Source organism: Neofelis nebulosa, chromosome 2, assembly GCF_028018385.1.
Source record: "Neofelis nebulosa isolate mNeoNeb1 chromosome 2, mNeoNeb1.pri, whole genome shotgun sequence".
NCBI lineage: Eukaryota > Metazoa > Chordata > Mammalia > Carnivora > Felidae > Neofelis > Neofelis nebulosa.
This window is the reverse complement of record NC_080783.1, coordinates 213,858,166-213,882,920: the sequence shown is the minus strand read 5'-3', so window position 1 is coordinate 213,882,920 and position 24,755 is coordinate 213,858,166. Positions and strand designations below refer to the sequence as shown.

General features: G+C 56.6%; 1 protein-coding gene and 1 non-coding gene across 3 annotated transcripts in view; one reads left to right on the top strand and one right to left on the bottom strand.

The window, feature by feature from the left end:
- Positions 1-24,755, top strand: part of DRAXIN (dorsal inhibitory axon guidance protein) — a 26,850-nt gene extending 2,095 nt beyond the window's left edge. The window contains exons 2-7 of one of the 2 annotated variants that reach the window (XM_058719074.1): positions 11,100-11,555; positions 13,870-14,060; positions 14,793-14,904; positions 15,340-15,429; positions 16,257-16,346; positions 20,358-24,755. In XM_058719074.1, coding sequence (XP_058575057.1) covers positions 11,105-11,555; positions 13,870-14,060; positions 14,793-14,904; positions 15,340-15,429; positions 16,257-16,346; positions 20,358-20,470 — 1,047 coding nt within the window. In that variant the 5' untranslated portion in view covers positions 11,100-11,104 and the 3' untranslated portion in view covers positions 20,471-24,755. Of the gene's footprint in view, positions 1-11,094; positions 11,556-13,869; positions 14,061-14,792; positions 14,905-15,339; positions 15,430-16,256; positions 16,347-20,357 lie in introns of both variants that reach the window. The other variant, XM_058719075.1, reaches the window with a different exon arrangement.
- Positions 4,721-4,805, bottom strand: TRNAQ-UUG (transfer RNA glutamine (anticodon UUG)). The gene has a single exon. It is a non-coding gene; the product is annotated as a tRNA-Gln (tRNA).

Genomic DNA, 24,755 nt, shown 5'->3' with positions numbered 1-24,755 from the left:
GCCAGCTCGGCAGCCTCTGCGACCCCTCCAAAATTTGCTCCTTGCCCCTCACCCACACGAAAACGAGGGCGCCTTCTCCGCCCGTCCAACCTGTCCCCTCTCCCCAGCCCCAAATCCTTCAAATAGCTCCCTGTTGGCACCAAATTAACAACTCCACCTGCCACCCACAACACTCTCATTGAGTCTTTGGCTCTTCCCTCCTTCTGAAACGTCTCCTCCCCTGCCCGTATTCAGTCGAAGCCTGCCCTCCCTGCAGGCCAAGGTCAGATGTCCCCTCTTGCTCCCCCCTTGCCTCCCCTTCTTGCGTGGTCTGCACTCCCCTGAGCGGGGCTGGGTCTCGTTCCGTTCGTGGTCCCAGGACACCCAGTGGGTGCTCCATGCACACGTGTTGTACCGACTGGAACGTCTGGTCAAGGGGATGGGAGTGACCTGAAAATTGCAAGCCACAGGTTATCCTTGGGTCCCACCGGGTCCTGCCGGCCAGGCCAGGGGCAGGGGTGACCCTGAAGCAAAAGACCGTAGCTGGGGAGGTCAGAGGGGGAACGAGCCTCCTGGAAAACCCCCGGGGTACTGGGTTCTTCCTCTCCCTGGAAGATGAGGATATCTGTGCCTGATTATAGAGAGGGAAGTGATTGCCCAAGTCCTGCAGAATGGGTTTGAATTCCGGCTGATGGCTTGCTGATGGCTTGCTAGCTACGTGACCTGGAGGGAGTTCCTTCACTGGTCTCAGCCAGGAATTTGGTAGAGCAGAGATTTGCATCCTGGCCTCCCTGATTCTACAGCCTGGGGAGAATGGCGCTCCCTCCAGAGAGGGTCCTGGGCATATTCCCAAGGGGGGTGTTAGATGAGCATCCCTATTCTGGCTGTTTCGGAGGAGACCTGCCTCTTTTCCCGCTGCAGCCCCTCTGCCCGTCTTCTGTCGGCCCTTCCTCTTGAGTGGGCCATTTGGCCAACTGAGCAGAGGCCATCTCCAGGAAGGACACAGGCCGTCCCCAGGAAGGACACGGGAGGGTGGCTGAACCGTTGCCACTAGAGGCCAGGCCTCCCTCACCACCAGCTTTGACAGCTCTCCGTACACAACACCGTGGTCCGGCATTGACCATCTGGTACACGTCACTGGATGGGTGTGGGGGGGTCCAAGGGATAAGGCCCCTCCTAGAATCTAGAGCAGTTGAGGTGAAGTCATTGTAGAAACTACAAGTTCTTAGAGGCTCTCTCTGTGCCGGGCTCTGTGTTACGGCCTCCAGTACGGGAGGTCCTGGACAGTCACAGCGTCTACACTGAGGGTCACTGAGGGTAACATGAGGAGTGGTCAGAGACCCTGCCTTTGACAGTACAGGCACAGTTGCCTCTCAGACAACCATGAGATCAAGTCCCAGCCCTACCACTCCCTCTGCAGTGTAACCTTGGGCAAATCCCTCCAAATTTGGCCCCATGTTGAGTCATTTTTGCCCACTTCAAAGCGCTAAATTAGATAATGCACCTGACGCTCTAGGCCCAGATTAGTAAATGGCCAATAAATGATACTCAGACAACCTGGGACTGACGCCCAGAGAGGTTAATTGACTTGCTCGGGGTCACTCAGCTATTAAGCGCTTGGAGCCAGGATTCATCCCCAGGCTTGTCTGATACCAGGTGTCTTTCTGCCCCACGCTGGCCTGTGCCAGAGCCAACACCGGGCATTTTTGTCACTTGATGATTAAGCGATGGGTCTGACCAAACAGCAAGTGGTGTTAAATTGTCTGGGTCCCGAGATAATGAAGTTTGGGGAAGGGGAGGGCGGGCGGAGGATTGTTTGGGGAGCGGGGAGAGGAGTGGCTACCTATAATGTAGCAGGAGGCAGGACACTGGCTCAGGAGGTGGACGTGGGACACTGGGAGAGAAAAGCCCAAGGCCGGGAGCCTCTGGGTGGGTGGGCGGGGGCTCTGAGGCGTCCCGCAACTCCACACCCCTATGTAGGTTTTTTGAGGTGTGAGGCCTTGGGGGGGCTGCCAATTCCCAAGGCTACTGTTGGAAACAATAAAAGCAGATGGGGCCGCCCCTGCGGGGAAGCCAAACCTCATTTACCAAGACAATGGTCCTCTCCAGGCTGGCCTGGGCCTGTCCTGCCCCACCCCACGGGAAACCATCCATCACCCCACTGAAGACTGAGGACATGGCCACCTGCGCTTGCCCCCGGACCCACACAGGCACAGATGCACAAATGCTTCCAGGACCAACCCCTCTCCCCCCCCCCCCTCCACCCACCACCCACTCTCTCTCTTTTTCCCTTCCCCATTATAACAAGGGCTACTGCTTATCCCGCCCGGACTGGGTTCTGCTCACTTTCTATACGTTTACTTCTCCTCCTCCACAACCCCTGGCATTTTACAGAAGAAACCGAGGCTCAGAGAGGTTCAATGACTTGCCCAAGGTCACACAGCTCTTCCCACCTGCTCCGTGGGGCTCTTCCGTGGCTCAGCTTGATGGATTTGGGCCGACACCTGTTTGAATCAGTGCTAGTTTGTGCCTCGAGCTTTCATTGGACCTTTGGCCTCTCCAGCAGGTCAGAGTGGGGACACCTGGAGGTCAGGCACTATGTCTTTGCCTGCAGATTAGAAGCTCCTTCCAGCAAAGTGTATGTTTCCCCCCATGCTATGGGAACTTCCAAGGCCAGAGGTACGTCTCTCCTATCGGGAACCTCTAAGGGCAGCAAATGAACCTACCTCTTGATTTCTTTGTTTAAGGTTTGTTTGGTTTTGTGCACACGTGAGTGGGGGAGGGGCGGAGAGAGCGCGGGGACAGAGGACCCGAAGCAGGCTCTGCGCTGACAGCAGCCGAGCCGGGCTTGAACTCGTGACCTATGAGATCATGACCTGAGCCGAAGTCGGACGCTCAACCCACGGAGCCCCCCAGGCGCCCCTGAGTCTACTTCAGACTGCAGGCTTCCTTGGGGCAGGAGTCGCTTTCCTTGTTTAGACTGAGAGCTCCCCGTGGGCGGGAGGGGTGTCTCTCTTCTCCGTCCGGGAGTCCTCCCTAGATCCTAGTCCTCCAAGGCAAGACGTGGATCTCCCCTGTGACACTGGGAACCCCCTAGGGCCAGGGTTAGTATCCCCATTTGGACTGGCAGTTTCCCGAGCAGAGACGAAGCTCTCTTCCTTGAGACTGGAGCGGGCTCCTTTACGTGACCTCCAGGTCCTGCACCCAGAGGCGCTCAGCCGGTGGTGACCGCCTGATGTCATTCTCCCCTACGGTCTCCACTGCAAAGCAGCAGCCGGTGCTTCCCCACCCCCCCTCCTCCCACCGCCTCCCTCAAGATAGAGTCCTCTGCAGGAGGCTGGGTTGGCTCAAAGGCCTGTGGAAGGGTAGGTGGGGCTCTGGTTGTTCTGTGTCCTCTTCCTATTGGACAGGGAGAGGGGTGGGGACTAGATCAGGACTGTCAAGGCCCAAGTACGCACCTCGCCCCCACTCCCCCCCCCCCCCCCCCCCCCCCCCCGCCAACCCGCGGGCTGGGAGTGGGTGACAGCTCTTTATATATTAAGGAGCTACTCTCTTGTCTGCTGGATAGGTTACAAAAAGAGGAGCCAGTGAGCTCCTTTGCTGCCTTCTACCCCACGTACACTGCCCGGCTTCCAGGCACACCGGAAGTCCCTTCTGCCCTACACGCGGCACGAAGAAATACTGATTTCCTAAATAATCATATCTCAAGACAGCCTGATGATCCCATTTCGCAGACGGGAACATCATGACTCCCGAGGAGTTCTGATGGTGGGAACAGCTAGAGGGACAAAGTCTGTTTCCGAACTGCCTTGAGAAAAGCCCACCCATCTGCCCCTCCCCCACTCTCATCTACACCAGGACTATTTTGATTGAACCAGCAAAATCACTCATTTTCCAGCCCCGGGGGAGTCAGGTCCCTCTAAAGAAGACAGGAATCTGCTCCCAGGGGGCCAGGAGCTCTAAGACCCGCCCCCCCTCCGCTGGAGCTCCAGTTTGGGGAGCCCCACTGATCAAAGACAGAAGGAGGGGCACGCCTAGGTAGCTCAGTTGGTGAAGCATCCGACTTCGGCTCAGGTCGTGATCTCACGCTTGGTGAGTTCAAGCCCCAAATCTGACTCTGTGCTGTCAGCGCAGAGCCTGCTTGGGATCCTCTGTCCCCTGCTCTCTCTGCCCCTCCCCAGCTTGTTCTCTCTCTCTTGAAGTTTATTTATTTTGAGAGAGAGGAGGGCCTGGGGATGGCCACCTCCATTCTCCACTTCTAGCCATTCCAGAAAGTGTCCAGCCTCCTGGGTGAGGATGAGGCACCAGAGGGAGGAGTCAGGCAGATCCGTTCTAAGTTAGGACATTCCTAAAATCTTCATGGACACATGGGAACGTAAAACCAGAGATGATTCCTGCACTGAGAAAAATCCGTCCTAAGCACTGCTGAGTCGGGGTTCTAGGCCTACAATTGCTGCCCCAGAGCTCCCAGGCTCAGGGTGTCAAGGGCTGGGCGTGAGGGAGAGCTCTTTATACATTAAGGAGCTAATCCCTTGTCTTCTGGATAGGTTGTAAAAGTGTCCACTGAAGAGTTTTAAGCCGTAGAGCCAGTCATCAGATTTGTTCTTTTTTTTTTTTTTTTAGGTTTATTTATTTATTTTGAAAGAGAAAAAGTGGGGAAGGGACAGAGAGAGAGAGGGAGGGAAAGAGAGAGAGAGAGAGAGAGAGAGAATCCCTAGGAGGCTCCCCACCACCAGCCCAGAGCCCGACTTGGGATTCGAACCCACAAACCACAAGATCATGACCTGAGCCAAAGTCAGACGCTCTACCAACTGAGCCACCCAGGCGCCCCCAGATTTGTTCTTCTGACCACAAAACAGAGAATGTTTTGGTGAAAAGCAGGAGCAGAGGCAGAAGGGCAGCATGGGAAGCTGTTCCAGTCACCCAAAACACGGCAGGGAACATGGCCAGGGTTTTGTGGCGAGCGGGCACCCACACAGAGGCCGGGCCTGCCCGAGGCTGCTGCTCAGAAGAACACGATCCAGCCTTTAGTACCCAGGATCCGGGCCATGTCCCCATGAGCCTGAGGGCTCATCACCGAAGCCTGAGAAGAGAGAGAGCGAGCCCCAGGGTAAGGGAGTCTGGGGTGACTTCAGCATGTCCCTTCCCAGCTGGGTTCTCTCGAGGGAGCAAGATCTCAGAGATGTTTCTTGGCCTCTCAGAGGTCAGAGGTCCTTTCCTGCTCAAGTTTAGCGGTGGGTGGTTGCCTGCAAGTTTCTTACGAGCTGGAGAGGGTTAGGGTGTTTCCATGGAAAGGGTCAAGCTGTGGCCAGAGGAATAGCGGGAATTAAGACACCTCCCTGTCCAGCCCCCACCCCCAGCACCTTGCATTCTTTTCTGCAGAAGTCTAAAAAGATAGAAATGCTGCGATCGTCCCAAAGAGACCCTGTGCTGGTCTCAAGGTGCCCATCCCAGAAGCCCTGTGGGTTAGGGTCTCACTGGTGCCCAAGGGGTCAGCCACCTTTAGAGAAATGGACAGAGCACAGTAGGCCTCCTCCAAGAGCGAGGGAGAGGGAGGGCCAGCCCTGGCATGGGGTTGTTAATCATATAATTTGTTTTACCTTTTAGCATTTACCAGTATGTCCTCTGAATTCATGCCCCTACCCCTGGGGGCTTACTCGAATCCTAGAGGATATTATCCGACACCCCTCCCCCACAGGGGGGCTGTCAGACAGATGGAGAAGGCTTGTCACTGTAGGTCATAAATTCCCAGGCTCCCTGGGCGGACAAGGTCCTTGAGGCCACCCCACCTGCGGATACGGTGGTCTTCTTCCCCTGCTGCCCCCACCCCAACTTTGTTGAGCAGTGCACATCATTTCCCATGAAATCTGATCCCTAGTCCTAATACATAAAACCAATAAAGGCAGCCTTTTACGAACAGAGCACCCCACATCCCCCACCAATAATCTCTTCCCCGAATCAAAATCTTCTCCATCTTATGCAGACACAGCTTCAAGCCTCACTTGCAGCCAGACTCTCTTCAGCCTCCTGCAGAGACGTGCCAGGGGACCAACCATCACTGCCCCCGATTTACCATATTGCCTTAAAGTAAATCAGCAAGAAAAAAGAACTCGTCCTCAGTGACATGAAAGCATGCAGTGGATGTTGGTTGCACTGGTCTGTGGGAGACGGGGCCTCTAACCGGCTTTGGCCGGTCATGTCCAGAAAACTCTGGAACGCGTACATAAGTAGTTGCGAATGGCAACAATTCTTTTATTATTTTTTTTCCCTTCGAAGTTGATTTATTTTGAGAGGGGTGGGGGAGGGGCAGAGAGAGAGAGAGAGAGAGAGAGAGAGAGAGAATCCCAAGCAGGCTCCCCACTTCACGGGGCTCAAACCCACGAACCATGAGATCATGACCTGAGCCGAAAGCAAGAGTCGGATTCTTAACTGACCGGGCCACCTGGGTGCCCCCATAACGGTTCTTTTCAACTGCTCACCTTGAGCGCCTGGAACACTCTTCAGTGACCCAGGAGAAGCCCGAGTGACGATGGAGCAGTGCTCATGTTAAAATTTGAGTAGAGAGCGTGTCTGAGAGTGTCTGTTGTCTTTGCTACAGCTTTCAGAATAGTTTAAAACATTTTTTTTTTAAAGTGATGTTAGAATCAAACGTTTAAAGAAGCCCTGAAGCATCTCTAGCAAATATGGTGGCTCGGATGTCTCGTTTTCACACGTGAGGAGGAGACTCAGCGTCAGGGAGAGGGGTTGATGGGCCAAGTTCTCCCAGTGGGTGGTTGTCTGGCTCACAGCCCGGACTGAGCTCGGTAATCTGCTCTATCAGAGCATCACTGATATTCCTGGCCCAGGATCCCCATCAGACCTACCCCCCACCCCCAGCCCTACTACCCCACCCCCCCATCCCTCTTCCTCCCCACCCCCTCCCCCCATCCCAACCCACCGTGTGGCTGGTGAGCTGATCAGCAAGGCAGGAATGTGAGCCCTACAGCTGTCCTGGGATGCCCCGGGGGCAGTCCAGCTCCACAGTTGTCTGCCAGGCAGGTGGGACAGGAACCCCCCTAGTCTCCTGGCCCTAAATGCCAGGCTGTTGGGAGGGGAGGGGCTCAGGAATCACAGTAGACTCCAGCCTCAATTAATTGCCTTCGTTCGCGTGTGCAGCCTTTGGACGGAGACAGCTCCCAGTCAATTGTCCCCACTGTGTAGGGACAGCTTAAGGACATGAGATAAGTTCTTTCCTCCCTGTCCCCAGCTGCCAGTGCCTGGTCCCCTTCTTGGGCCTCGACTGCACTCACAGCAATGACAGATTATGTGGGGGAGGCAGGTGACCCCTGATGAAGCTCAGTTCATGGTTGGTGGTGTGCAAGGACCGTCCATGTGCACTGGGTGAGTTGCATCATCTTGAATGTGTGCCTTTACCCTCCCGGAGCCTCAGTTTCCTCATTTTAAAAATGTAGAAAATGACATGCTGTGCAGGGCAGCGGGGAGGGACGCAGGAAGAAGTGGACGAAATCAGTCTCAGCGGCAGCTCCTGTGATTACATTTGCTTTTGTTCTGTTTTGCTTTTAATGAGTCACTTAGATCTCAGTTACGAGAGGGGCATCTCTGGGTCGCGGATGGTCTTGAAGTCCCCTTGACAACTCTCATCCAGGGCAACTCCAGGCTGCTGGGGAGGGCATCCTCCCCGGGGGCCCCGGAAGGGCGGACTTTGTGAGCAAGTCCCAGGCGGGGACAACCCTCCAGGGCTGATGGGGGTGGGTGAGGGGGGGGGCCTGCTGCCCCTTTTTTGCCTGGATGCTCGGCGCTTTGTAATGCAGCCTCCAACTGGCTTGCAGAGTGACAGAAATGGATTGGAGCCCCTCATCGCTGTGGATCCCTGGCACGACTTCTGTTAGCAGCCCACGTTTCTGAGGCGCTTTGCCAGGCTGGCATCTCAGCTGCTGGGCTGTGCCAAGACCTGCGAACAAATCCCGTGGGCTTGGAGAGAGGGCTTCATGCAGTCGTCAGGGCAAAGTGGTGCCAGGATGCCCAGCCTTCACTCATGCTGTCTCTCAAACCCACACATGCGCGCACGTACACACACACACACACACACACACACACACACACACACACCACCCTAGGAATTTATTCATGTTCTTCTGCTCAGGGTCACTTTGCGCTCAGTCCACTTCCATTCCCATCCACTGTCAGTGCCTGTTATTTGCAGGGTCCTGCAGATGTGATGGGAACAGAGGGAAGAGAGGGACAGAGCCCCCTAGGATCTTTCTGTCCAGTCAGTCTTTAAAAAAGCCTGCCCCAGCACAAGATGGCACATGAGGTCTTCAGGAGCTGGACACACATATGTGGGGGCGCGGTGGGGAGCATTTGTAACTGGGGGACTGACAGGGCTTCCTGGAGGAGAGGACATTTGGGATGGACCCCAGAGGACGGGCAGGATTTGGACAGAGAGAGATGGGGGGGGGGGGTGGAGAGAGGGCGTTGTTTGAGGCAGAGGGGACAGCCCAAGTGAGAAGAGAGATAGGAAAGGCGGGGTGTGTTTGGGGCCCGGAGAATAGTCTCTGTTGACCGTGAGGGGGAGGAAGTAGAAGTCAAGGCTGCAAAGCCAGGTCGGGGTCACGTTATACAAGGTTTTGAGTGCCGAGGTAAGGAGTCGCCGTTAAATGGGAAGGCAATAGGGAGCCAAGGACAGTTTCGAGCAGGCGAGGGTCATGGTCAGAGGAATCTGTCAGCAGTACGAGCTGCTCTGGGGGCAGGACGGTGCCGGTAAGGTCTGGGGAGAGAAATGGCTCCCAGTGGGTGCATCGATCGGCACCGCACACTGAAATCCGTTCTTGCTTGTCCCAGGCTGGCTCGCGCGTGATTTGTGGGGTGCAAAGGGAGGGAGGGAACAAAGATGGCCCTGAAGCCAGTTGGGGTACCGTAAACAGACCCACGGCCATTGGAAGACTCTTGGCAACAGGACCCCGGTGGGAGAGAGAGATGCCAACGGGTGGGCTCATGATGCCTGAGGGCGTGGCGATGGGCTTCCTCTTCCGGCTCTGCAGAGGAGGGGCTGTCGTCTGAGGCAGTTCCCCGGGCGGGTCAGCGAGCTCACACCTTGGCTCTCAGAGTCACCGACCTGCTTCGCGTCAAGCATGCTGGCCCACGAGGGCCTGTGGGTCTGCCCACCCCTCCTCCTTTGCCTCATCTGGCCTCTTCCTGCACTTCTGGAGTGACCGGCCTCACCCCTCTCTATTCCCACCACCCCTGCCGGTGAGGGCACTCTGTGGGCTTCTCTCAGGCTATTGTCCCTGTGAGACAGAAGGGCCGCGTGGGGTGGGGGACAGCATCCCACACAGCCTCAAAGCCTTTCTCAGTCCCAGGCAGAGCGAAGCCTGGCCAACCAGCCTGGACAGGAGTCTGCATCTGCCTCAGGCCCGGAAATGGGGTTCAAGGGGTTCCCCGGGGGCAGAACAATACTTGACTGACAGGCCTTTAGAATGGTCCCCCTCCTCCCGCCCGGCTGCCTCAGGAGCCCAGGAGCCCAGGCCCCGGCTGCCTGAGCCCCGGCCTCCAGAGCCCTCATTATGGGAAGGCTGGAGGTGAGGTTGATGGGGCCGAATCCTCGTGTGGCCACTGAGGTGGACAGCAAGGCGGGCCAGGGCTTCTTAGGCACGGAAGGCTGTGTGACGAGACAGGAGTTGTCACGCCATGCCATCCCAGGGTCCCACACGGCTCCTGAGGCTCTCCCGGGATGCGCAGGGGGCTCCCCGGGGTGGGAGGAAATAGGACGGCCTCTTTCTCTCAGTCGGTGGTTCTAGCAAGGTCGGAGCTGCAGGCCGCGGAGGCAGGGCCTGGGCCTTGCAGGGGACCAGGGCACTCCAGGCTGGAATGAAAGGAGAGCAGGATAAAGGACCCTGGGACCAGGCAAGGTGGGAGGAGCTGTTCCCCCCGTTTGGCCCCCCACCCCCTCAGAGTGGGTCAGCCTGGCGGGGCCCCGGCCTCCCTGTCCGGCCTGCCCTCCCCGCCCGTTCCGAGAGCCTCACTGGGAGTTGGCTAAAGGCGAAGCTGTGGGTGGGGGAGCCAGGGGCAGGGAGGTTGTGGGGGGCAGGTGGGGCCACAGGGGGTGGTCGCCAGAGTTGGGCACCTGCCCCACCGTCCCCAGCCACAGGCCTCATGAGCCTTAGTTCCGACGTCTTCTGGAACATCCAGAGGTTGCTTCCTCCTCCCACAGGGGGGGCGGCGGGGGGAGCAGTGTGTGCCCTGAGGAGGCCCCACTTCTGGTGGGCAATGAAGGGTTATCCTGAGGGTAGGTCAGGGTCAGCTCACCCCACCCTGCAGGGGTCAGAGCCAAGCTTCTTCCCAAGTTGCTCAGTGCCGGCAGAGACAGGGCTGTGTCAGAACCCCCCGGCCCCTTAGAGGAAAAGAAAAGAGCAAAGACAGGGACCGAGCGGTCTTGGGACAGCCACGAGGGAGGTGCAGAGCACAGACGTAGCAATTACATGTATGAGACTTACTAGGTGTGGCTTAACCTCTCTGGGCCTTAGTGGCTGTTCCAGAAAATGCTAGGAGCCACTTCAGAGGCTTGTTGAAAGGACAAAGTGATATGAGTTCCCGCAAAGCTCTGAACCCGATTCCTGCCCGTGGCACGCGCTCAAAGAGGCTGTTCTGTTTGTTCGGAGTTGGGCTTTGAGTCAAGCCTCAGGCAGGACAGGCCTGTTTCTGAGCTTGGAAGGACGCAGCTCATTCCGGGGGACTTGGCAAAGGGCAGAGGTCTGTGCAAAGAGAATTCTAGACGAATCTGGAACCTGGATGCTGCTTAAGCCAATCAAACCAGGACTTCCCAGCCTCGGCGCTGTGGTCTTCCTGGGCCGGCAAGCCTCCTTCGTGGGCCATCCTGTGCTAGCTGTAGGGTGTTTAGCGGCATCCCTGACCCCAGAAGGGGCGACACTGCCCCGCTATGACAACCAAGAATGTCTCCGGACATTGCCAAATGTCCCCTGGGGGCCAAGTCCCCCTCCATCCCTGCTGAGAGACACCCGGCTATGATGATGTGGGTGAGGGGATTTGCAGAAGTGGGGAAGCAGAAGACGAGGAGGGCTGTTGAGCTGTCTGTTCATGGTGCTGCTTTTCTTACAGACCAGAGCTCATGGCCGGGCCCAGCACCCACGCTGTCCCCATGCTGTTCCTCGCCCTCCTGGTGCTCTCGGAGCTGAGCCTGGCAGGCTCCCTGGGACCTGGAACCCCGGCTCGGAACCTTCCTGAGAATCACATCGACCTCCAGGGCCCAGCACTGTGGATGCCTCAGGCCAGCCACCACCGCCGGCGGGGCCTGGGCAAGAAGGAGCGGGGCCCAGGCATGCCCGGCCGGGCTCAGGATGGGGCTGTGGTCGCCACCACCAGGCAGGCCTCCAGGCTGCCAGGGCCAGGGGAGCCGCTGCCCGGGCAGAGTCCTGCAGGCCTACTGGAGGACAAGGGCCCGCTCCTAGGGCTGGCACTGCCCTACCCGGAGAAGGAGAACCGGTCTCCCGGGTCAGAGAGGGTCAAGAAACGTGGCAGGGAGTTCAAGAGACGCAGGGAAAGGTTGAAACTGCACAGAGGTAGCCGGAGGTCTGCGAGGGGGTGGGGTCCTGCCATGGAAAGGAGGGGTGGGGGGATGAGGGAAGGGCATACCCCAATGGCCAAGAGGACTCCAAGAGGGGGGTGGGGGCGGGCACAAGGGAAGTGGAGAAGTGTCGATGGTGTGAGAAGCCGGGGAGGATATCCAGAGGCTCCATAGAGGGCAGGCAGTGGACCCCCAGAGGAGGGGAGGGGGTCTCTCAAAAGTCGTAGTGATCTGGTAAGAGGAGGGAGCTGGGAGAGCCTTGGTGGTGGAGCGTGGGAATGATCCTCCTAAGTCAGGAAGCTCTGCTTTGTGTCTGACTGAAATCCACCCTACTATAAGCCCGGAGTAGAGATAGACTAGTTCGGTCCCCAACCAGGGGACTTAACACTTACTCAACTCTGAATCCCAGAGCGGGGACTGAGAGCTCAGACTCTGAAGCTAGGTCTGCCCCAGTTCGGCTGCGTCTCTGCCGCTTACTAGCTGCGTGCCCGGGACAAGTCCCCTTTCTGTGCCTCGGTGTCCCCTTTTGCAAAACGAGGATGAGGGCTCCATCTACCCTCAGTGTGGGCTCATAGAGGACTTAGATGCTTAGAATGGCACCTGACAAGCATCACGTGCCGTGAGCAGTAGCTGTTACTAGCTAATTCTCAACTTGCTCTCAGTGTGGAGTCACCGTCCCCTGACCCGGACACGGATGACCCAGGGAGAGACGTGGCGTCCTTATCCCTCCTGCCTCTGTCCTGTTTGTCTCTTGGGGTGCTCCCCGCGGCCCTGGTCACATTCTTTAAGTTTCTCCCACATCCCCAAATCCCCGTGAGGGCCTAGCCGCCCCCTGGCCCCGGCCACCACCTCCTTTGCCCACTCAGTCCCTGAACAAACATGTCCCAACAGCTGGGCCCAGGCAGCTCCTCCTGCCTGACCTGGCCCCAAGGCCACCAGGGGCCGACCAAGTGCCGCAAATGTGGGGCAGGTGTTCTCCAAGAGGAGCGTGATGGAGGCTGGGCACCCCCACCTCCTACAACCGCTGGGGTCTTCCTTGCTAGGCCTCCTGAGACCCCCCCCCCCCCGAGTGGACAGAACACAGTCGAGAGACCCCCGCTTAGACTCAGCCTCCCACCCCCTTGGAGGTCACGGTCAGGTTGGGTGGGGGAGGCTGGCATCCTCAAGGACTCACAAGGCATGAACTCATCCTGGCTCAACTCCAGGCCCCAGCTCCATCGGACCAAGGGCCCCACCCCCACCCCAAGAGAGTCGGTGTGGCGGGTGAATGGAGGAGGGGACAGTGCTGGAGGCCGGGCCCGGTACTGCCGACCTGCTGGGGAGCTCTGGCTGACTGGGCCCCAGTTGTCTTGTCTGTAAAATGAATGGAGTGGATTCAATGGTCCCTAAGTCCCCTTTCTACTCTCTGGGGTTTGTTTCCGGAGGGTGGGGTGGCCCCGACTGACCCAATCAAACTCAAAGTCAGATCTTGCCCGAGAAAAAAGAGGCAAGGGTGAGCCCGGGGCCTCCAGCTTCTCTCAGAGCCCCTTTGTTCCTGACCACCTCCAATCCTGTACACTGTCCCCTCACACTCAACTCACTCCAATGCCCACGGGTCTTGGGGGGTGGCATCTGTGGCCAAAAGCATCGGCCTTGTGCTCAGATGGACCTGTGTTTGAATGCAGGCTCTGCTGTCCCCTAGCTGTGTGTCCTGAGGCAAGTTGCCCAACCTCTCTGTGCTTCCGTGTCCACACCACCCCCCATAGATGAAGCCTGAAGGAGCACCCATCTCCTAAGAGTTCCTACCGTGGTTAGATGAAATAATGCTTGTAAGGAAGGACCCAGCATACAACAGGGCGATGGTTATCACCACATAGGAAGCCCTTGCTTGTACGTGACAAGCTGTGGATCTTGCCGTCTCAAAGACCTCTCCCCAGTGCAGTGCCTCTCAGCCTCTCCTACTCACACCTCACCTCTTCCGGGAAGCCTTCCGTGGTCAATCCCACCAGTTCGCACTTGTTGCACTTACGCCCCCGGCTGTAACCTGACTTGAACTGGCCGGACTGCTGCTTTAGAGAGAGCATCCTTGGGCTGCCTCCTGGCGGCAACACTGCAAGTTCATTCAAGACCTCCCTCCTCTCTCCCCACCACCCCAGTCCCTCGTTTCCACCTCCCCAGGAAGGTGGGCAACAGGAGTGTTGGCTGAGCCCATGGCTTGGCACATAGTCCCTGCTGCCTCCTTGTTCGCAGATGGAAATGCGGGTTGTGCTGTGGGTCGACACAGGGTGGTGAGCAGATAAAGCTCCTGTGTTTCCCACTCCGTGTCTCAGGCCGAGCCTTGGTCCGAGGTCCTAGCTCCCTGATGAAGAAGGCAGAGGCGTCCGAAGACCAGGCACCGGATGCCACGATGGAGGAATCCTCCACCAGCCTGGCCCCCACCATCCTGTACCTAACCACCTTTGAGGCAGCCCCTGCCACAGAAGAGTCCCTGATCCTGCCTGTCACATCCCTGTGGCCCCAGGTAAGGGGCCCCAGAAGAGCCTCATCGTATATTTAGGGAGACTGAGGCACAGGGGTGGGAGGGAGCGGGATGAGGCCACCGGGGCTAGAGGCGGACCAGGTCTCCTGATGCCTGTCCAACTCAGCTGCAGCCCGGCAGCCGCTCTCTGCTAAAAGGGCTGCTACTGTCTGGGACAAAGTGGTCCTAGGGTCCACTCCAGGGACAGGCAAGGGAGCAGGTGCCAGCTCAGCACACCGGGTCCGCATGGAAAAGAGCAGGGACCTCGGGGAAAATTTTCACACGTACCAACGCGTCCTTGTGCACTGATCCAGCCCCGAGACCGCTGGCTGCGAGGTGAACTGCGCGGCGGCCTCGCGTTGCTACAGAGCCAGTGACTTGTCAGAGGAGAGAAGGGACAGGAAAGCGAGTGGCTGGGCTTCACCCAACTCCCCGGCTGCATAGGTGTAGAAACCCTGAGCAGGCACGAATGCCTTCCCGGTCCCTCCCTCAGGGGCCTGGCGGATAACTCAGCTGTCTGCATTAATACCATCCCACTGGGGTGGTGGCTGCAGAGTGAGAGAACTGCTTAGGCAGCTGTCCCCGTGTCCCCAGGGCTGGGATTCCAGGCTGCCCAGCAGAGGACGAGCTGGCCTCTAAGGAGCCCTTCCTTAACCCCCGGGTTCTGGGGTCCCATGTTTCGACTCGCACCTGTTGGGAGCTCCAGGCTCCCTCCTCTCCATGTCCCTCCTGCAGGCTCAGCCCAGGCCTGATGGGGAGGTGATGCCCACACTGGACATGGCCTTGTTCGACTGGACCGATTATGAAGACTTAAAACCTGAGGTCTGGCCCTCTGCAAAAAAGAAAGGTATGTCCGCCCAGCCCTCCACCCCCACTCCTGGGTTCTCCCTCACCCCCCTCACTGTCTGTCACGGTGGGGGCCCCAGTGAGCCCAGCCTGACCTACAGGTGTCCAGAGTGGGAGGGCGTGGCGTCTAAATTTGCACTGACACCCACAAGGCAAAGGCTGTTCTCAAGGGCCGATCACGCGGCACACGTTTTCCTCTACCAGCTCGTTTTACCCGAAAAAAACAAAACAAAACAAAACAAAACTGTTAGGCCCATCCTGCTGTTGAGCCCATTTTAGAGAGGAGAAGACGAAGGCAGAGAGAGCGAGGCAGACAGTCCTGTCCACGCCACACCGTACCGGGGGCAGCGTGAGCACCCAGTCCCCGGCGCCCACGTGCCGAGTCTCTCTGCTCTGCTTGGCGTCAGCTTCTGACAGCAGAACTTCTCGTTGCCAGAGAAACACTGGGGTAAACTCTCCAGCGACGGGAACGGAACGTCACAGGCTGAGGGTGAGCCGTGCGACCATCATCAAGACTGCCTGCCAGGTACGGAGCCAGCATCCGCCTTCAGGGCACACGGCTGGGTGCAGGGTCAGGGTTGGGGTGGTGGAGGGGAGGCTGCATGGGTGTGGGGACGTTCCCAGGCACGTGAGCAGGGCCTGTGGGTCCGTGGCCCTAAAAGGGAGAGAAATAACAAAAACCAGAGCTACCTCTTTCCTGAGTGTCGCTGTCATACTTTATTTGCTCCTCATAGCAACCCAGGGAAAGGGACCCTGTCATCCCCAGTGTTTAGACCACCAGCTCCCGGACAGGCCGTTTCCTCTGCAACACATGGTTTTCACCCTGAGCGCAAAGAAAAGGCTTGATTTGGGGTCAACTGGACAGTCTTCCTAAGAGCTGGCTCGGTGTGTGGTGGGCAAAGCCCTGCCTCGGGTCTACCTTGGCCCCCCCACCCCCATGCTGCTCCCCCGAGGCGGCGGGGGGGGGGGGGGGGGAGGGGCTTCAGTTTTCCCATCTGTCAAAGTGGACCTTGGCAGCGATGATCCCTGAAGCCCCTCCCAGCTCCACACCGCCCCCCCCCAGCTGCTCTGCCCCCTCTCCCTGGGAGGCCATCCCACACCGCCTTCGCTCTGCCCGTGCTCTATCAATTGCCCATCTGGGGCAGCTGGGGTCTCTGCCACCCGCCCCTGGGGGGCCTCGGCCATGGCATCCATAGGTGGTCCCAGTAGGGAGCCTTGCGCACCAGATGGCCCACCCTGCCGGGCCACGGCCCTGCCACGGAGATGATGGATCTCCTGTCTAGTGGGACGGCGGGCTCGGCGGTGGGAGGGTCCGGGGAAGCGTGGCTGACCGCGCACTTGTTGTGTGAGCAGGGAGCTGCTGTGACCTTCGGGAACATCTCTGCACGCCCCACAACCGCGGCCTCAACAACAAATGCTTTGATGATTGCATGTGTATGGAAGGTGAGCCCGCACTCCTGGGGGGCGGGGGTCCCCTGGGCTCTGAAAAGGGTGGGCAGAGGGGCCTGCGGCCAAGGAGAGGGTGGAAGAGGGCCTCGGGAGCTGAAAACATGAGCAAGAACAGCTTTGCTCGGTGCCTTCCCAATCTGTGAACTCATTTAGTCTTGATTCCTGGCATTGGTTCTCAGATGTGCTTTTCTCACCTCTTGAAACACAAGCTGGCATGATCTCCTGTGATCTGGAGGTGGGAGAAGGGAGGAGAGGCGCGCATCTCTTTAAATAAGATCACATCTGAGAAGGCTGGTACTTTCATACCAGAATTCTATCCCTGGGGAGGCCTTCCAAGTGTGATAACAAGGGGTGGGGTGGATTTCCCAGCACTGTCCCAGGGGAGGATGCACTTGGCCAGCTACGTCCTTAACTCTTCTGAGCTCCCACCTGCCCAGGTGTGCCCCGCTGTGCCGGGCTCTTGTGCCGAGAACTTCACTCACGCCATCTCCCATAATCATGCACAGCGTCCCGGGAAAGGGAGCTATTATGACCCCCCTTCCGCACATAAGCAAACCGAGGCACAGAGAGGTTAAGTGACTTGCCCGAACTCACACAGCCAGAAAAGTAGGGGAATGCTTTTAATTTTGCATTCTGAAACATTTCAAACATACGCGTTAGAAATCATTATTGCAACCATTAGCCCCCCAGAGTGATTTCCCATCATTCTGCATCAGGATTTACAGACTCACTGCCCATCTGTGCCACTTCTCCCCCCCACTCAGTTCCCAGTATGATTTTGAAGCAACTCTTGGGAGTTTACAGACATTTCACCTGTGATTAGTTCAGTATATCTCTCTAAAAGAGAAGTACGCTTTTAAATTTTTTTTTTCAACATTTTTAATTTATTTTTGGGACAGAGAGAGACAGAGCATGAACGGGGGAGGGGCAGAGAGAGAGGGAGACACAGAATCGGAAACAGGCTCCAGGCTCCGAGCCATCAGCCCAGAGCCTGACGCGGGGCTCGAACTCACGGACCGCGAGATCGTGACCTGGCTGAAGTCGGACGCTTAACCGACTGCGCCACCCAGGCACCCCAGAAGTACGCTTTTAAAGATAAAATACCAAATGTGAACAATAGTTGCTCGGTATCATTCACTAGCTAATCAGTGTTCACGTGTTCTGAGTGGGAGAATTTGGTCGCGGTCCCTCTACTGACCATCCTGAGATACAAGCCCTGTTTTTACTCAGATTAGCCTCAAAAATTATCTGCGGTGAAAGCAATACACCTACACGGTCTAGTCAGTCAAGAAATATTTTGTTTGTTTGCTTTGAAAGAGAAAGAGAACAAGCAGGGGAGGGGCAGAGAGAGACAGGGGAAGAGAGAGAATCCCAAGCAGGCTCCATCCACACTGTCAGTGCAGAGCCCAGCGCAGGGCTCGATCTCACAAACTGTGAGATCATGACCTGAGTCGAGATCAAGAGCCGTACGCCCAATGGATTGAGCCACCCAGGCGTCCCCAAGTCAAGAAATATTTATTGAGTGTCAGGTACTGTTCTGGACACTCGAGATTCAGCGGCGAAGAGAACCGGCAAAGTGCACCCATGGATTCCATTCTAATGGGATGAACGGATACTAAGCAAATAAAGAGATAAGGTGTCTTTAGAAAGTAATAAGGGCTGTAAAGAAAATAATCCAGGTGGTCTGATGAGGATCAGACTTGTTTTAGGAAGGACAGACTGGAGGGGACAGTGGGGACCAGACTCCAGAAGATGGAGGGTATGGGGACGGAGAGAGAGCCCCAGGCAAGAAGCAGGAGAGAGACCCCCAAGCAAGAAGCAGGCCAAAGGCGAGGACCTTGGGAGGAACAAGGCTGGTGTGTTTGAGTGGGCCCGGCATACAGTGGCCAACAGAGAAGGTGGCCCAAGGGCCGGGTGGGAGAAGCTAGCGGGGAGGATCGCATGGGACGTTGTCAGCCTTGTTTGAGTTAGAATTGGAAGTCGTAGGCAGGTGTTAGGTGGGAGAGTGACATGGTCCCTGCTGCAGGATGCTGAGGGACAGGAGTGGAGATAGACAGGACCGACAGGGAGGTGAGGAGAAGGCAGGGTGGAAAGGGCGCAGGGAAACTGCCTTCTGTTACGTGTAGGCAGGGTTGGGGACCCATTTCACAGAGCAGGAGACTGAGGTATGGAGCCGGCAGGAGGACACTCCAGTCCAGGTTGGCCAGAACACTTCTGAGGTCCGATCTCAATCCTTGACCTCCAGGTCCAACCCCAAGCGCCCAGGTGGGGGGGATGCGGCCCTGCTGAGCTGCACCTGCCTGGTTGGTACCTGGCCGGGTGCTCAGGGGGTGGCCCCACCATCCAGGAATCCTTCCTTCTTTCCTCCCCTGGACCTCAGGCGGGAGGGGGCAGCTTTCCAGGCATCCGGAAGATACGTCGGCATCCAAAGCCCCATCTGCTCCTTTCCTCTCATCCCTCTGGCACTGGTCGGTCCTGGAAGGAACGCTTGCTTCCTCCTGGGAGACTCAGGCTCCAGAAAAAAAAAGAACAGAAGTGACAACTCAGGCAGCTCATTAAAGATGGTCCAGGAGGCGGCTGTCACCAAGATGCCACACCAGAGGGATCTAGGCGGTGGCCAGGAACCCTCCTGAGGACCAAGAGTCCTGAGGACCTCTGAGAAATCCTGAAATGCTGAACACGGGGCCCAGGGCTTAAGTCCAGCAGTCAGGGCCAGCCTGGGTTCTGGAGGGTTCTGAAGGGGCTTCTGTGGGAACCTAGTGCTCCTGCTCATGAATCCCCTCCCCTTTCCAAGTGTCACTTGTGTGGCCACAGGTCTGGAAGCCCAGTGACCCAGGTGTAAATTCTAGACCACTAAGCACAAACTCTACCCAGCAGCTTGCTCCTTTATTCTCTGGATGGTGACATAAGTGAATCTTAAAGTAGCAATGTCCTCTCTCCCTGAGGTCACTCCTAACCTGAAGTGGTGGGATTGCTCAGGCCACACTCACATCTCTTTCCACCTGCCACCACCAGGAGGATGTGGCCTTCTGAGGCCTTAAATGAAAAATACATCTACCTGCCGTGTATCCCAGTAGATGCTGGTGGCCATGACAGAGAGAGCTTCAGCTAAGAAACCCTCCCACTGGTGGGCCAGAAGGACCACACTGACTTTAATTTGGGTGGTCAGGGAGGGTCTCTGAGACGTGAAGGCTGTGAAGGAGCCAGGGATGCAGAGAGCTTGGGAAAGGGATTCTGGCTAAGAGAAAAGCAAGTGCAAAGGCCCTGGGGCAGAGCATGACTGGGTGTTGAGGAAAAGCAAGAAGACTGAGTGTGGCTGGAGTTGGTGAAGAGGAGAGTGGGAAGTGAAGAGGGCAGACGGGAGGCGGGTCCAGGTCCCAGGGGGTCTTGTAAGCCAGAGTGGAAAGTTTGGATTTCTATTTGAGTACCAGGGGGAGGCACAGGAGGTTTATAGGGGAGGGCAGAATCTGCATCCCTTTACACATTTTTTAATAGACCATCTTTTTTAGCAGCTTTGGGATTACAGAAAACTTGCACAGAAAATACAGTTCTCCTGTGCCCTCCCCCCCCCACCCCCCTGCACGGTTTCCCCTGTTATCTTGCATTAGTGTGGTATGCTCTTTACAACTGAAGAACCATGGTCTTGATAAAGTCCATGGTTTGTATTCGGTTCACTCTTGGCATTGAGCATTCCACGGGTTTTGATAAATGCATCATGTGTCCACCATTCCAGTATCACAGAACAGCTTCATGGCCCCGAACAGCCCCTGTGCTCAGTCTCTGCATCCTTCCTCCCCCCCCCCCCCCCCCCCCCGCCTATTGTCTTTTCTAAGCCCACTCGGGCTGCCGTGTGTTGAGTGGGTGGGTTTTAGGGCAGCACAAAGAAGGGCTGGTGAAAGTGTGCGGGGCGGTGGGGGCGGGGGTCCCAGAGGATGCGATGCGGGGAAGGAAGGGGCGGGCCCTGGCGGTGGGCCCCCCCTGACCCCCTTGACTCTCTTCGCTCAGGGCTGCGCTGCTATGCCAAATTCCACCGGAACCGCAGGGTCACACGGAGGAAGGGGCGCTGCGTGGAGCCGGAGACGGCCAACGGCGACCAGGGATCCTTCATCAACGTCTAGCGGCTCTGCGCGAGGCGCCTCCCCGCCGGCCTGGGGACCGCGCGCGCGCCGAGGTTTGGAGAAGCCGGGCAATTTGTTCAGAACTAGCCGTGCGAGATCGGATGGGGACTAGATGATCGAGGCTGCAGGCGCCAGCCCAGGACACTCAGCCCCGGCAGGGGAGCCCTGGGCGAACTGCCCCCGCCCAGGAGCCGAGCTGCGGCACACCTGCGCCCACCTCCCGGCCTCCGGAGGACCCAAGAGGCCCCCGCGATCCCGGGGGAACCGCGTACTCCGCGATGGCAATGTCGAGACTGCCCTCTACCGCCCGACCTCAGCACTGCAATGGAGAGGTTTCTGAGCGCGTAAAGGGACCACTCCCAGAGACCAGAGAACCCGAGGAGGTGAACGCGGGAACACCTCTGCCGTACCTGGCACTGTGCTAAATGCGTGCCATACGTTATCTCTCTTAGTTATCACAATGACCTTTCAGAGTGGGCATTATCACCGTTTTATAGGTGAGGAAAACCGAGGCAGAGTTAGTTATGACTTGTCCAGGGTCCCAGATCAATGCTCCTCAAACCTTAACCTGTGTAAGAACCCCCGGGGAGATCTGGCTCAAATGCAGATTCTGGCTCAGTCGCTTCAGCATTTTTAACAAGCTCTGGTGGGGGGGGGGGGCATGCTGCTGATGCTGATGGGGACCCCACTGAGAGCACCCAGGTCCTAGGGAGTAAATGCCAGAGCCAGGATTTGAACCCAGGCCAAGCCTGTCGGGTTCCCCAGGCCCAACGTGTGGTTGCTTGTCCACAACCAAGGATTTATCCCAGGTTCTCCAGGGCTTTCAGTGGGAAAGAAGCGTTCCCTGGCAGTTCCTTTCCCTGGGATGAAGTCTGCAAAAACGAACTGTTCTCTGCCTTCCTGGACAAAGGTGTATCATCTTTAAAAAGAAAACATGCATTAAGCTCCCGCTTGCCGGTAAGGCATGACTTGGGAAGATTGGTCGCTGCCCTCTGGGAGTTGGTATTCTGAGATACGATGTGTGTGGGGGAAACAAGAGTGCATGTCCCAGGACATGCGCTTTGCCGTTGCCCTGATAGCTTCTTAAGCTTCTGTGGTTCATGCCCTTTCAGAATCGAATGCCAATATGGACTCAAAATATGCACCCATTTTGCATGCTGCCTTAGTGGTTTCCAGGCCTCCCACAGACATCTCTAGACCCCCACACCACACTTCTGCAGCAAAGCCTACCGAGGAGTTGAGGTACCTCTGAGGTCAAGGTGCTGTCTGAAACTACCTACCCCCCCCCCCCATAAGCTAGACCCACGATGCCCTCAGAACATCTCTCCCAGCAGATTTGGCTCTAAGGGCCACTTCAGGAGAGCCACTTAAATCCCCCCTATACACACCTGGCACCTCATTCTTGGTCAGCCCTCTGGTCCAGGGCAAACCAGGTTGCAAATGACAAAAGCGTTCCGTGTCCAAATTCCTCGCTGGCCTGGACATCTGCCAGAGGGACCATACCCGTGATGCCAGGGCTGTTTACTCCATTGGGAAAATCAGTCAGGGTCAGAGGTCTGGCACCAAGCATAGCAGACAGATCTAGGAGAAACCAAATATCCTTGCTCATTTCTCCCTCTTCAAGTTCTATGGGCAAAGGAATCTGGGGCGTGGGGGTGGGGCAGGGGAACTGAAAGAGATCAAAGCCGGCCATTTGGAAATCAAATCCACCAGCAGTTTTGTCTAAGACCAGACAACGCCCGTGCTGTGTGTGCTTCACTTGGGGTGGCTGATCTGAGATTGTGATTGAACCCTAAGGGGGTGGCTGCAGGCAGGAAGCACAGCACTGCTTATGTCTGGCATCGCTTGTGTCTGGGGGCTAATAGGATGGCCCGGGGACATCAGCAATGGAAAACACAGAAGACCCCATGGAACTATTCCTGTCTACTAGGGGCGTTCCACGGTTGGAAATTCAGAGGAGTCTAGCTCTTTGCCCTAGCCACCTGCATGTTGCGGTTGCAAGGTGGTCTGTGGGTGCAAAGCTCCTAACACCAGAGTTAGGGATCCCAGAGCCCCCTGTGTTTAACAAACCCCTCTGCCAGGAAGTTCTTCCTTAGGTCTATCTTACATTTCTTTTGCTGGTACAGAATCCCTAATCCAGGATTCAGCAAACTTTTTACCATAAAGGGCAGTTAAATATTTTAGGCTGTGTTCCAATAAAACACTTTGTGGACACTGAGGTTTGAATTTCATATAATTTTCACATGTCACAAGCTATTAGCCTTCGTTTGATCTTCTAAAACCCATTTATGAATGTAAAAACCTCTCTTAACTGGCAGATTATCCCAAAGCAGGTGGTGGGTTGGATTTGGCCCACGGGCGCTAGTTTACAGGTTCCTGCTACAGAAACTGGTCTCAAACTTGGCTTCCCGTTAGAAGAATATGGGGAGCTTTCCAAGGTACTGATGCCCAGGCCCACCGGCAGATTGGCACGAGTGCTGGTTTCATTGATCTGGGTTGCGTCTGGGCTTCATTTGTGTCCAAGGCTCCCCCAGGCAACTCTAATGTACAGCTGGTCCTGAACTCTGCCCTTGTCCTCTTGACTGTGGGAGTGCAGCTGGTAGCAAACAGCCTGCTCCACCTCTTACCACCTTGGTGACCTTAGGAAAGTTACTTGTGCCTTGATTTCCTCATCTGTAAACTGGGTTAATGACTCTCCCTTCACAGAGTTGTTGCCAGAAGTAAACGTAAAATCCTTAGAGCATGTTTAGAATAGTGCCAGGCACATAATAAGCCCCCAGTGTGGGCTAATTTGTTTCCTAGGATAGTATTAGTAGGCGTTCTGTTCTTTGACGATGATCCATCATATACTCAAGGATCATTTCAAAATCACCGTTCAGGCTCCTTCCCCTGGAACACTGGGGCCAGGAGATGCTCCTTTAGAAAAGAGAGGGTGGGGTTCTGTGGTCAAAGAAGCTTGGAAACCTATTCTGGACTCAGCCAGAGGCAGCCATGCCCACGGTTCCCACATGACTCCTTTCTGGGATTTGTCCAGCGATGCCAAGAGTGGCTCCCCAGCCTGCTGGGAATGGGCTGAGGGTCAGAGGACATGAGGGCCGAGCCTCATAGGGAACGTGACGGCGTCAGTTGCCCCTTGAGGAATGACAGGAACCACAAGTCAAATCCAAAGCCACAACCCCTTCCTCCCCCCAGATGGATCCTTACTCTAAGCCATATTCAACACACCCAGTAAAATCTAGTGTTGAGATGGTGGGCCCACAGCTCCTTGGAAATGGACCTGCTTTGCAGCAGGAGAGTCAGTGAACATACACGGAACCTACAAAGACATCTCTGTAAGACAGCAGAACAGCAAGGAAAGTGGGCGCTGGGAGGGACACTGGGAGGAGCCAGAAAGCAAACCACTTAGGCTCCTTACTGGGGATGTCACGGGACTGGCACCATCACCTCCACGATGACCTTTCCTCTCATGGGACACAGGAGCGTCGGGGAGGGGGTTAGGGGGCAGCAGGAACTGGTTTGCAGAACCAGGGACTTTCATGGCAGGGAATGTGTTTTCTGAATCCTAAGTCAGGACAGGTCGTCTGATATAGGATCCTCAGCCTCTTCTGGGTGCAAGAGGCTCCCTAGTCCCTCCTCACTCACCGTGTGGTCCTGGACCAGCAGCATGGCGTCACCTGGGAGCTTGATAGAAGTGTGGGATCCCGAGCCCACCCCAGGTCCGCTGAACCAAAATTTGTGGCAGGGGGGCACGGCGGTCTGGATTTTAACAAGAGCCAGGCTGTTCTTGTGCACGATTGAGTTTGAGAGACACGGGTCTAGGATGTATAGGGGGAACCAGAAAAGTGGGATGGTCTGGGACTTCTAGCTAATTCAGAGCCTTTACATTTGGGTGTGGGAGTTGGCAGATCTGAGGTCCGGTTTGCCTAGTTAATAACCAGCGGGTGGACAAACCCCCAGGCTCTGAGGCCCTGGCAGGGCTGGAACTGGTCTATTTTCAGAGGAAATCAAGCGGAGCACCTGGGCCTGGAGCCCTCAGTCATTGGGTTTTCTGACTCTTGGGAACTTCCCTGGGGTGCTGTGGTTCCTCTTTAAAGTGTGGGGGCAGCAGGGGGAGGGGGGGAGGTGCCAGGCCCTTGTAGTCCCGTGATGACGTGTTGCATGTGCTCCCGTGAGCTGTAAATAAAGAGCCAATGGTTAATTAGCTGCTTTCTTGTCTCTCTCTGACTCTCCAGGAGATGATCTGTGTGTGCAGAGGCAGGGAGCACACGCGGGGCGTTTGGAGGGG